The sequence below is a fragment of the Camellia sinensis genome, chromosome 7 (assembly GCF_055761805.1).
Source record: "Camellia sinensis isolate YWXY chromosome 7, ASM5576180v1, whole genome shotgun sequence".
NCBI classification, from domain to species: Eukaryota; Viridiplantae; Streptophyta; class Magnoliopsida; order Ericales; family Theaceae; genus Camellia; species Camellia sinensis.
In genome coordinates, this window is record NC_138967.1 from 177786857 (window position 1) to 177799157 (window position 12301).

At 39.0% G+C, this 12301-nt stretch overlaps 1 protein-coding gene and 1 long non-coding RNA gene across 3 annotated transcripts; one reads left to right on the top strand and one right to left on the bottom strand.

Annotated features, from left to right (window-relative positions):
* Positions 1–1574: 1574 nt before the first annotated feature.
* LOC114265242 (uncharacterized) lies at positions 1575–4165 on the bottom strand. 2 transcript variants are annotated; one of them, XR_014336475.1, is made up of 2 exons: positions 3091–4165; positions 1575–1829 (listed from the first exon to the last, which is right to left on the bottom strand). It is a non-coding gene; the product is annotated as an uncharacterized LOC114265242 (long non-coding RNA). The 2 variants fall into 2 exon arrangements; XR_003630225.2 differs by having other exon boundaries at positions 1575–1842.
* A 633-nt stretch (positions 4166–4798) lies between these two features.
* Positions 4799–7939, top strand: LOC114265244 (uncharacterized). Its single transcript, XM_028206011.2, has 2 exons — positions 4799–5519; positions 5637–7939. The coding sequence occupies exons 1-2, from the start codon at positions 5070–5072 to the stop codon at positions 5997–5999; spliced, it is 813 nt and encodes a 270-aa protein (XP_028061812.2). The 5' UTR covers positions 4799–5069; the 3' UTR covers positions 6000–7939.
* Positions 7940–12301: the final 4362 nt, after the last annotated feature.

Here is a 12301-nt window from a genome sequence, read left to right on the forward strand (position 1 = left end):
GCACGACCGGATCTGTTTGGGCCTAGCCGGGTCTCATTAGGGGCCAACCGGGCTCCAATGTGTGGTACACAGAGCAGTTTTAAGAAATACAGAGCAGTGGCTGAGGGTGAACATAGGGCAGTTTCCCAGCAAGAAAGACAGAGTCGTTTCTAAGGAACATTGTGCGCAATCATTGGTTTATTTCTTGGATTATTGTAATATCTTTGTTGTAATAAATTAGTTAGTTATTTATTATTCAGTCGGTCGGACTTGTAATAGGTAGTTTATTCGGACACTAGGACATTCGGACCTTATTGCATAAGAGCAAAATATGTAATAATTGTGTATGTTTTCCAACCTCCGTTTCTTTCTCCTTTTTATTTACTTGCTTATGATGGGTAGCATAGAGCATCATGTTTACTTAGCATTTTTCATAGCTTGCATTCATTTGTTTTGCATGCATACGGGTTCGGCTCATCATACTAACCGATATCAATTTCGAATTTTTTTCTCGAATACGTGCTCTTTTGCATGCCTTGAATTGAATTACATGCCATGTTAGTAGCCAAGCTCATTATTTGCATAATATGTGCGTTGCATTAGTCATTTTACATCGTTAGAATCATACATTTTTTCTAACCATTTTATTTCTTTTGGCTTGTCTTGGAGTACTAGGTGAACATTTATTGCCCTAGCATATTGCATGTATGTTTATGTTGCCATATCGAGTATGCTTTTCGTGAGACTAAGTGCTTAAGTGATATACCTGTTTGAATGCTGGTGGATGAAGGCCTTTTTACTTAAGTTAGAATAATTTGACTAACGTAAATACGAGCTCACTTTTTCAAGTGACACGTATGCAAAACACTTTTTCAAAACAAACATAAAATTCATACATTCTAAATTTTGTAAATTGGTCTATAACCGGAACAAGAGCATGTAATGTAAATAAAAATCATATCATGATTAGTAAAGGCCGATCTTTGATTGGGTAAGTGGGGTGGTCAATTCATTACCTTCCCCTCTCATACCTAAGGTCTCGAGCTGAGACACTTTGGTGATGACGGACTAATGGCCTTTGGCACGAGTCACGTGTTTTCTAAATTTTTCAAAAATATTTAGGTGGTGACTCTAAAATCTGGCAAAGCGGTCAATTTTTGGTCTTTTTGAATCAAAATTGATTTTTCAAAAGATTTGCTAGATTTGGACTCATTTGTGTTTATTTATTTCACATTGTATTTGTGAAACCAGATTTAGAATCACGGGAGTCCGAACTGTACGGCTAATCGTATCCGAGAGGAGCACGAAAAGCAAGCTACAACTTCTAACCTCCTCCTCCCCCTTTGTCCATGATAATCCCTCTACTTGCACTCGTGTTTTTGCACTCTAGGTTGCTGCTTTATCGTCTCTCTGTTGGTCATCATCATCAAAATGTAATAATATAACATGATTTACATTTCTCGTTTTCATCTCGTTTTCATCAACTTCTCAACTCATTTTTATTCTTGTATGCAATAATAGATGAGAACAATCCCATATAAGCACAGATCAAACAAGCAAAGTGTAGAAAACATTGGAAGAAGAAGAATGTTAGAGACTTGGAATGTTGGAAGAAGATGAAACTTGGAATTTTCTCATTTTCAAGTCTACACTGGTAAAAAGCAAACAAAGCAAAATAAAAAAAAAATTGACAAGAAGCTTCATGCTTTCACTGCCGAGCCCCTGAAGAGCAAAATGGCAAGGCTGCCAATGCAAAAATAGATGATAGAACCATAGCAGTGAGTCACAAACGAACCAAAGTCTGTCCCCACGATGCATTGCCATCCTGATCCATATGTCGTATCAAATTCCTGCATCAAACACCTGGCCACAGATTAATAAGAAGCCATACGCTATAGCAATTCTCATGTAGAGAATTCAATCACAAAAGCTAAAGCGAAAATACACACAACACTCAGGTACACAGAATACTCACATGTTTTGTAAGTGTTTTGTGTATTACTTTTCTATGGTTGAATTGCATTGAAAAAAAAAAAAGGGACCTTCCTGGCATTTTCAAAATAAGTAATGCTTCTATTCAATCCATCAAAATGGACTGGACGGTGCAATTTATTTTCTGTGGATGACTCACTTTGATAATATAAATCGTTCATTTTATAGTGTCTGCTAAATAAATTATCAGTGCAAAACATGAAGTTGGTTGGACATCAATATCTACATAATTCAATCACAAAATCATGCAAAAAAATAAATAATAAATTTAGATGGCAAATCATACAAAATAAACGGATCAAATTACCGAGATAGACTCACAAAAAGTAAACTGAACGGTTTTGTCCATTTTCATGGATTTGAGCAAAGCCTCCCCTTTTAAAATTCTAGAAGAAAGTTAAAAAAAAAAAAAAAAAAAAAAAAATTCAACAATAAGCCTTCACAATATATATATATATATATATATTTTTTTTGATTGGCACTGGGGTATCCAAATTAAAACCCGACTAATCTCCAGAAGTGCACAGGCCATCGACAAGAAATTTTCTGTAAGTGTACCATAGTTAATTAAAAAGTTTTCTCCCAATCTAACAGCCCAAAAAATTGTTAGCACCTTGGAAGGAGTACATCTCCAAGAATCAAGACCTTACCACCAGGCCAACCCTTGGGGTTTTAAGCCTTCCTAGTATTTTTCCTGGTGTATCACAAATCCCAACAAAAGCTAGTGTCAAAAACATCCCCAACCTTTGTAAAAGGCAGTTAAAAAATGTTGGTGTTTATAGGAGTCTGAGAAATAGCTCACCATTGATCGAATATTCAACATATAATTTCCCTAAGTTGCATATCAACACAATTCAACATGTTAATTATATATATACCTTCATGAAAAATGTTTCAGAGCTCTAGAGTTGCTCTAATGATGTGACAACTATGTGGATCTCACCTTGATGTGATATTTTGGCTTAACTTTTTTGTTTTTTTGAAATTGCTAGATCAGTAGAGCTCTACTTTTAGAGCTACCAATCATTGCTGATAGGTCAGCTTTCCTAGACTGCTACAAACTTGGCTACAGAGACTACACTACAGCAAGTATTTGTTTTTGGTAGAAGTGTACTATACCTGCTTTATGAAGCGGCTATCTGAGTGGGCTCAGTGACATCAAAGAAGTCAAGTGCTTTTGCTGCTAACTCAAGTGCCACTAGTTGCATGGTCTGAAGCATGTCAGTCTCACCTATGACTGCCTTGCCTTCAAGCATGGTGACTTGACTATGTATATGAGAAGAAACTGTATGTAGTAGTTCTTGTGTTGGTGACTATATATATATGGGGAGTCAAGAATGAAGAGATCAAATATAGAATAAGCTGTGGATATGGAATTGAGATGGTCAAGCTGTGGATATGAATCAAATAGTTGTTCTAAGGGGTTAATATATTATATGCTTTATATTATGCTTCAAGATTCATGTGCTATTATGAGATTCTCAATGATATAATAACTGTTATGTGTCTTGACTTGAGAATATTCTTCTTTTTTTAAGATACTCATAGCTGTGAAATTGAAATTATGTTTCAAGATTTGTGTGTCTTGAAATTCTTGATTTTGATAACTCACAAAAAGATTTGAGAAAGAGAGGATGATTGGTTGGAACTAGTAGAGGAAGGGTTGGTGCTAGTGGGTGTCTTGTTTGTGGTTCATCATCACAGGTTCAGAAACTGATGGACCATGACCATCTAATAGTACAGACAAGTCAAGTGGGCTCAGGGCTTTTCCATGGCTGTGGTGAAGCAGCCAACTGTTGCATGATGAGGGTAAAACAGGAAAACCCTATGCACTACAAAAAATTTACTCAAAAAATAATTTTAAATTTATGGTGTACATTTAAATTTCATATTGTGGGGTCAAACCTTGAATGAATCATGTTGATAAATTTTAAACCATAGGTATTTTTTTGAATTATTTTTTTGGTCTAAATATGTTATATTGTTGGGATAAAACACAGAATATGATTGTATTTGGAGGATTTTCTGGTCCCAAATTTATCCTTAATCTGTAGTGGACTATATGCGATGTGTTGTTGGTTGGTAAGATATCAAAGTTTATCTTCTTTTTTTTTTTTCTTTATTTTATTTTATTTATTACTATTATTACCATAGTTTATTATTATTATTTTGTTTGGGAGTTTCTACATATATGTTGTTCTCATAATTCTAATTTTTTTTTTTATAACTTATATGTCATACTACTTTCCTTTCTTAAATCTAACAGTACCAGATAAATCAGTCATTGATTATTGATATGTAATGAAATAACAAGTAAATTTTCAATTTAATTAAATCTATACGTAACATAAACAATTTGATCCATCATCTTTTTAAAAATTATTTGTGATAAATAAATAAATAAATAAATAAATATATATATATATATATATATATATATATATATATATATAATACAAGGCTTCTTTTTGAATTAGATAAAAAAAACTAACTTATTGACTAAAAATAACTCTATAAAAACACTACTGCTAAAAAAATTAGTTTATTGGCACATCCCTAACTTTTTAATTTTCCTAATATCTTTTTAGAGTGGTTGAAGTGGATTTTTTTTTGTGAGAAATGAATTTTCCAGATTAAGGCCTCATTTGGGAGCATGCTATTTTAGTAACTTTTTGGCTTTTTACGAAAAGATGTGCAGAAAAGTAGAGAGGTGATGTAACTAGTTTTAGTTGATTTTTTGGCTAAAATAGTCAGTCCCCAAGAGTATAATTTTTTTAATCAATAAGTTAATTTTTTTTAATATATATATATATATATATACAAACAGAGAGAGACTTGCATTACACATCGAGTAAGAAATATTCAAAGCCTTTCTCGGCATTTCCTTTGCCACCTTTCTCTCCCCACCACCACAACCACCGCCCCAATCCCTCTCTCATCATATCGGACTTCTCTTTCTTCCAAAAATCTTTATTTCATTTTTGTCTCCATTTCAATCAAAAAACAAAGAAAACACTGACACATCCTCTCCCTTCCAGCGAGCCAACCCACCACCACAACTCCCAACTTTGAGGCCTGAGACGACGTCGCATGACGCAATGCCGTGCCACCTCTTCTCTTGCTTTGGCAGAAAGACCTCTTCCTCAAAGAAGGAAGCCTTGGAGAACCCCACTACGGATATGACCCCGGCGGATGAGGGAAGGAGAGGTGCAGTGGTGGTGGAGCTCTTCTCGTCACAGGGCTGTGGCACCTCCCCGGAGGCAGAACGGGTGCTGTCGAGGCTTGGGAAAGGGAACTTCAACCTCGAGGTGCCAGTGATCGTGTTGGCCTACCATGTGGACTATTGGGATCATGTGGGGTGGAAGGACCCATTTGGGTCCAGCCTATGGACGGTTAGGCAAAAGGCTTACGTAGAGGCCTTGAAGCTTGACACTATTTTCACACCTCAAGTTGTGGTTCAAGGTGCGGCCCAATGCGTTGCCAACGATCAGGAAGCCATTCTCTCCACCATCGCGTCCGTATCTCCATTCCCCGCTCCCACGCTACAGGTTAGTATTATTATTTTTAGCTATTCTCATGCCCTGCATTTAAACCAAAAACAAAAACAAAAAAACTTGTAAACCTAAGTTGGAAAACAAACCTTTGTATGGATATGATATGAACAGGCAACATTCCAGAGGCCTTCAGCAGAGACCCTGCAAGTCTCTGTAACAGGGGCTTTAAGGTCCAAGGTGGACAGCAATGGCGCCAATGTCATGGTGGCTCTGTATGAGAACGGTCTGGTTACTGACTGTACCAAGGGGGAGAACAAAGGCAAAGTCCTACCCAACGACTTCGTTGTTCGCAAGCTTGAAAAGCTCTGCTCTGTTAAAGACATCTCTGCCAAGAAAACAGTTTCAGGAACTGTTAATTGCTTTCTATGGGAAGGTTTCAACAGCAACAAATGTGGCGTCGCTGTCTTCATTCAACAGAACGGTTCTCATCATATTCTCGGAGCTCAGAACTTTCAACTGCCGGAGGGTTTATAAGGTTTACTAGGTTGTGTTCTAATGATTAAAATTCTGGGCATGGTTAGTAGAAAAGTTGTTGAGGGATTTCCTTTGGGAAGGTAAGGATGAACGGAAGAAGGATCATTTAGTGAATTGGAAGATAGTTTTATTAACAAAAGAGAAGAGGGGTTTGGCGATTGATAATATTTCGACTAGGAACCTGGCCTTAATTGGCAAGTGGTTATGGAGATTTCTAACTGAGAATGATTCACTATGGTATTCTGTTAGTAGAAGCAAGTATGGGATTCATGATACTGATAAGGATTCACAAATGGTTATGAGGGGTACTTGTCGTGCTCCTTGGAAGTCAATTTCTCACATCTATCCACTTTGGTCTTCTTATCTTTCAATGAGGGTGGGTAATGGGGAGCTTGTTCGATTCTAGGAAGATGTTTGGGTGGGATCCTCTTCTTTTGCCTCAGATTTTCAACATTTATATAGAATGGCTCGATCTCACAATTGTTTCGCTGCTTCCATGGCTTGTTCATTTTTTGCTCCAATTTCTTGGAATTTCAACTTTTCTAGAAATCTCAATGATAGGGAGACAGTTGAATTGACATCTCTCTTGTCAAGACTTGATCTTTTTTCTTTGGTTCTTCTTTTGGAAGATAAGAGCATTTAGGCTCTTCATTCATCGGGTATCTTTTCTTGAAAGTCCTTTTTTGATAAAATCATTAATAATCCTCAAGTTCTTAGTTTTCTTTTTGTAAAAGAATTTAGAAAGCTTGTGTTCCTCTTAAGGTGAAGGTGTTCATGTGGTCCTTGGTTCACGAAGGTATTTTGACAATCGATTTCTGAATCCTCAATGGTGCATTATGTATTGTAAGGATGGTGAATCCTTGGATCACTTAGTTTTGTATTTTCTAGTTGTTTTGAGCTTATGGCAAAGATTGTTTCTTTTGAGAAATGTTATGTGGGTAGCCCCAAAAGGTGGTGGGCACATGCTATTAATTGACTTTTGCGCTTTGGGAGGATCGAAGAGGGCCAAAGTACTTTGATATTGTGTCGTCTTTGCAACTTTTTGGGTTTTTATGGTTGGAAAGGAATGCGTGGGTTTTCGAAGATAAATCTCGAGATATGGATTTTCTGTGAGAAAAAGTTTGTCAGTTACCTTCATTTTGGGCTTCGGTGACTCCTCTCTTTAGGGGGATTCCACTGTTTTTGTTAGCTAAAGATTGGTTATCGGTGTGACATAGAGAGTTTTTTTGGTGCACTCTTGTGTTTGGGTTTTGTATTTTTACTTTGTTTTGTTCTTACTTTTAGAGGATGTCTTCTCCTCATTTCTTACTTTTGATTAATCAATAAAATTAATCTTTGTTGTTGATCCCCACCAAAAAAAAAGAAAAAAAAGAAAAGAAAAAAAAAGGTTTGAATAGCTTGATTGTTTTTAATATGATGATATTGCAGCCAAGCTTTCAAGCTGTTATGTACATAATGTTTTCAGGATTAGGTTAATGGCATTTTTTCATTTATTTTATGATCTTTCTGATTTTTAGGAGGAGAGAGTTTTTAATGTTAAGAAATTTCTTCATGTGACTTGGAATTTTTTTTTTTTTGGTTAATAAATAAGCAAACTTTTTATTGAGAGGGCATCAAGACGACGCAAAGAATACAAAAACTAGCCTCACAGCTAGAAGCAACAAAAACCAAAATTGCACTAAACATCAAGGCAAAGAGCAATGAAGACTAGTACTGAATCAAGTCCCCTACAAAATCAACAAAAGACAAAACATCTCGGTCCACTGTCAACGATATCCAACAGTGCAACACAATGAACAAACGCCGTTCCAACCAAGTTACTGTGCGCAACTCCCCTAAGAATACCCTCCTATTACTCCCCAACCAAACTAGCCACATAAGACAATGACCAGCCATCATCCATGCCTTCCGCCTTCTCTTCCCAACCCTCCCTCCAACCCAACTTTGTAACACCGCCCTCACTGTCCCCGGTTGAATCCAAGCCAAATTAAAGATAGCAACTATAGACATCCAAAAGCGTGAAGCAACTGGACAACAAATAAGCAAATGGTCCACCGTCTCTGCAACTCCATAACACATGCAACACCAATTCAACAAAATATGCCCACGACGAATCAAGTTATCAATCATCAAAATACGTCCTAACGTTGCTGTCTACACAAAGAAAGCGATTTTGGACGGACAACCCACCACCCAAATACTCTTCCATGGGAATGGCACCCCATCCCCTTCTGTAAGCCTATGATAAAAAGAAACAGAAAATACCCCTTCAGACTTCGGGCATTCCCATCTCATAAAATCCTCTCCAACCCCTCCAAACCGAAAACTATACAAAAAGCCCAACAGATCCAACAATTGTCCCACCTCCCAATCCCGCACTTCACGACGTAACCCAACATTCCACACCACTACTTAGCCTTGCATTTGTGCATAACAATCCACTGCCGCCTCCCAATCAATCACAATACGAAAAATCAATGGGAACATCACCTCCAATAGGGACTCGCTACACCACTTATCCTGCCAAAACCGAACCCAGTCCCCCACCCCTTCCGTAAAACTTACTCTCTTCCAAAACTCCTCCTGACCCAACCAAATACCTTTCCACAAACTGCACCCATACGATTGTCTAACCTCCTCTGTACTCTAATCCCCCCCATCCAACCCACCCCACAACCTCTCTCTTTACCCCAAATCGCCATAACCATTTCCCCAAAAGAGCTAGATTAAATGAAACCAAACTCTGAATCCCCAACCCCCCCTCCCAAAAAAAAAAATCACCTTAGGAGAACAAATTTGATCACAAGCTATAAGATGATAATGAAAAGACTCAGATCCTCCACCTCATAAGAAATCCCTCTGTAGATTCTCTATCCTCTTTGCAAAAGACACATGAATGACATGAACTGACATAAAATAAGTCGGAATGCTCGAGAGGAAACTTTTAATCAGTGTGACTCGCCCCCTCCTTTCGATATATATTGCTGCTTCCATTTTGCCAAATGACGCTACACCCTGTCCACCACCCCATCCCACGCCTCTTTTGCCTTGAAAGAAGCACCCAAAGGTAACCCCAAATAAGTTATGGGCAAAACCACCATCTTGCACCTCAAAATAGCAGCCAATATTGATAGACGTGCCACTTCACCAACTGAAATCATCTTTGACGTCCCCAAATTCACCCGAAGCCTCGTGACCGCCTCAAAACAGAGAATAACACACCTCAAATATCCAACTTGACCATCCTCTGCTCCGCAAAAAATAAGAGCATTATCTGCATAAAACAAATGAGACACCACTAAGCTTGTTAACAAACTTGTTAACAAATCCCTCTGAACCGCATTGGATAACAAATGCCCCAAAGCCTCCATAATCAAAATAAACAATAATGGAGACAAAAGATCTCCCTGCCGCAAACCCCTGTCAGTCAGGAAAAATCCTACTGGTTTCTCACTCACTAGGATAGACATCCTAGCCATCGATGTACAAAACTGAATCCACTGCCTCCACAATTCCCCAAACCCCATTCTCTCCAACATATACATCAAAAACCGCCAGTTTACATTATCATACGCCTTCTCAATGTCTAACTTGCAAATAATGCCAGCTTGTCCTAGCCGAATCCGCGAGTCAACACACTCATTTGCTACCAACATAGCATCCAAAATCTGACGCCCACCCACAAAGGCATTCTGGGACTCTGATACCAACCCCTCCAAAACATCTTGCAATCTGTTAGCCAAAACTTTTGCCCAAAGCTTGTACACACTCCCCAACAAGCTGATGGATCGAAAATCCCTAATATCCTCCGCCCCTCCTGTCTTTGGAATTAAAGCTATGAAAGTGGCATTAAGACTTCTTTCAAACTGCCCTGTCTGATAAAATTGAGTAAACAAAGCTAACACATCTGTCTTTACCACTTCCCAACATTGCTGGAAGAAAAGCATAGTAAAACCATCCGAACCTGGTGCCTTGTCCCCAGACATTTTCTACAAGGCCCCTAAAACCTCATCCTCTGAAAATAGCCCATTCAGCATCTGCCTATCCGCCTCTGAAATAGCATAAAACTGAACACCATCCAACTCGGTCTCCAAGTCTCATCTTCTCCCCGAAACAGGTGCTGATAGAAGCTCACTATGCCCTCCCTCACCTCCTCCATTGATGATAACAACACACTGTTAACCCGTATCTTCCCAATTTGATTCACCCGATGATGAGCACTTGCCATACGGTAGTATTCCGATCCCCATCTTTCAACCACAAACATCTCCATCTCTGTCGATAGCTAACCTCCTCTATGTGAGCCACCTGGCCATACTCCTTTCTCACCCCCTCACGGGCCGCCAAATTCTCGTCAGTCAAGCTTCCTTCAACTTCCTTTTCATCCAATCCTTGCAATACCGCCAAAAGATTAGTCTTCTAAGTTTTCAACTGACCAAACACCTCCTTATTCCACCTCCGTAAGTTCGCCTTTAGAAGCTTTAATTTTTGAGCCAACCTGTTGCTGGGATTTCCCATCACGTCATAACCTTCCCACCACGACTAAACTGTATCCACAAACCTTGCTGACTGCAACCATATATTTTCAAACCGAAATGGCACCTGACCACTCCGAATCCCACCACTATCCAACAACACTGGCCAATGATCAGAAACAGGACACTCCAATCTTTCTTGACCCACTTGAGAAAAGTGCTCCTTCCAATCTCTAGAAATCAAAAAACGATTAGACGCAAAAACACCTGGCCTCCAAACCAAGTGAAGCTACCTCCCTGCATCGGTAAATCAATCAACTCCAGGTCATCAATCAACGAAGAGAAATCCCGCATAGATCCCTCTGTTGGGCCCAAACCCAATTTCTCCTCTGAATGACGCATCACATTGAAATCCCCCCTACACACCATGGTGCCGACCACCGAAAAGCAATACTCTGTAATTCTTCCCAAAAGAAAGCCCGCTCTCATCCCCAATGTAGCAAAAAAGACATGACAACGAAAAACCACCCATCTCCTCGTCCTCTCTTTCCACCACCCTCCAATCCCAGCATGCTAAAATCCCCTCGACCACCCTAATAACTGGCAAGTATGTCCAATCCACAAAACGACCAACCCACACTTCCTTAACCACCTCTCGATCTATGTGTTCCATTTTAGTCTCCTGAAAACATACAACATCCGCTTTTGCCTTCCTCAATATTGCTCGGACTGTCACGCTCTTTCCCCTGTCATTCAATCTACACACATTCCAAGAAAAGATTTTTAATTGCATGGCAATAGTGAATGGCTAGCACGCTTATTCCTCACGACCCTACCGCCTTCTTATGACCGCCTATCATAATTAACAATGCACTGTAAGTTCCGCAACTCTCTAGCACCCTTTCCCTTCTGCCCAACAACTTATATCTATTTCCCTACAAGAGCACTCCCCTCCACGATGCCTCTATGGCCGAAAACAGCCTCATTGCTTCTTTCTCATGCCTAACAAATGACACCCAAAGTAAAGAACTTACCTCCTTCATCTGTGACAACACCCAAGTAGACACCTCTCCCGGACCTGGAGGCTCATCTCCTTCAAAACCAGTTTCCGTTGTCTTTCTGTTAGTCCCAACCTCTACGGCATCGGACTCCACTCTTTCCATCGCCAATAGTAGCAGAACCAGAGCAAATTTTTGCCCTCATCAACCCATCAACCTGCTGTTGCACCACATTCCATCCCAATTCCAGAGTCGATGTTGCAGCCCAGCCACTCTTCCTCCTCATCACGAATATCAGATTGCAAAACTAGCATTTGCTGGATTTAAATTTTTCCTTTGGATTTATTTTCAGGTGGTGGAAAGTTGAGGATGGACAATTTGTACTCTAATTTTTCAGTTTTAACTTTTAATATCTTGATGTTTTTAGAGTACTAATATATCATCTCATATTAAACAGGGTATCATGTGTTCACCTTTTCATAACTAGGATTAAGACAATAGGGTTTTGTGGAGGAAAAGGCAAAGGGAAGGGAAGAGTGGCACATCCCTGCTCAAATCCAAGATGATCCAAACACAACCTCAGAGAGAGGAGTTCTAACATCCAAGATAGATCATGTCTGAGAACTAGAATTTCTTAAACAAAGCTGAAGATTTTAGCAATAGATGATCAACAAAAGTCCTACACTCCCAATTCCTTTACCATCTAGACAATGAACAACTAAATTGAAGTTACTTTCTCTTATTGGGAACGTTATGAATACTAGATTATTGATGACGCTTCAATCTTACGATTAAACTCAAAAGGAATAGTCATGTTAAGTTCCACAAT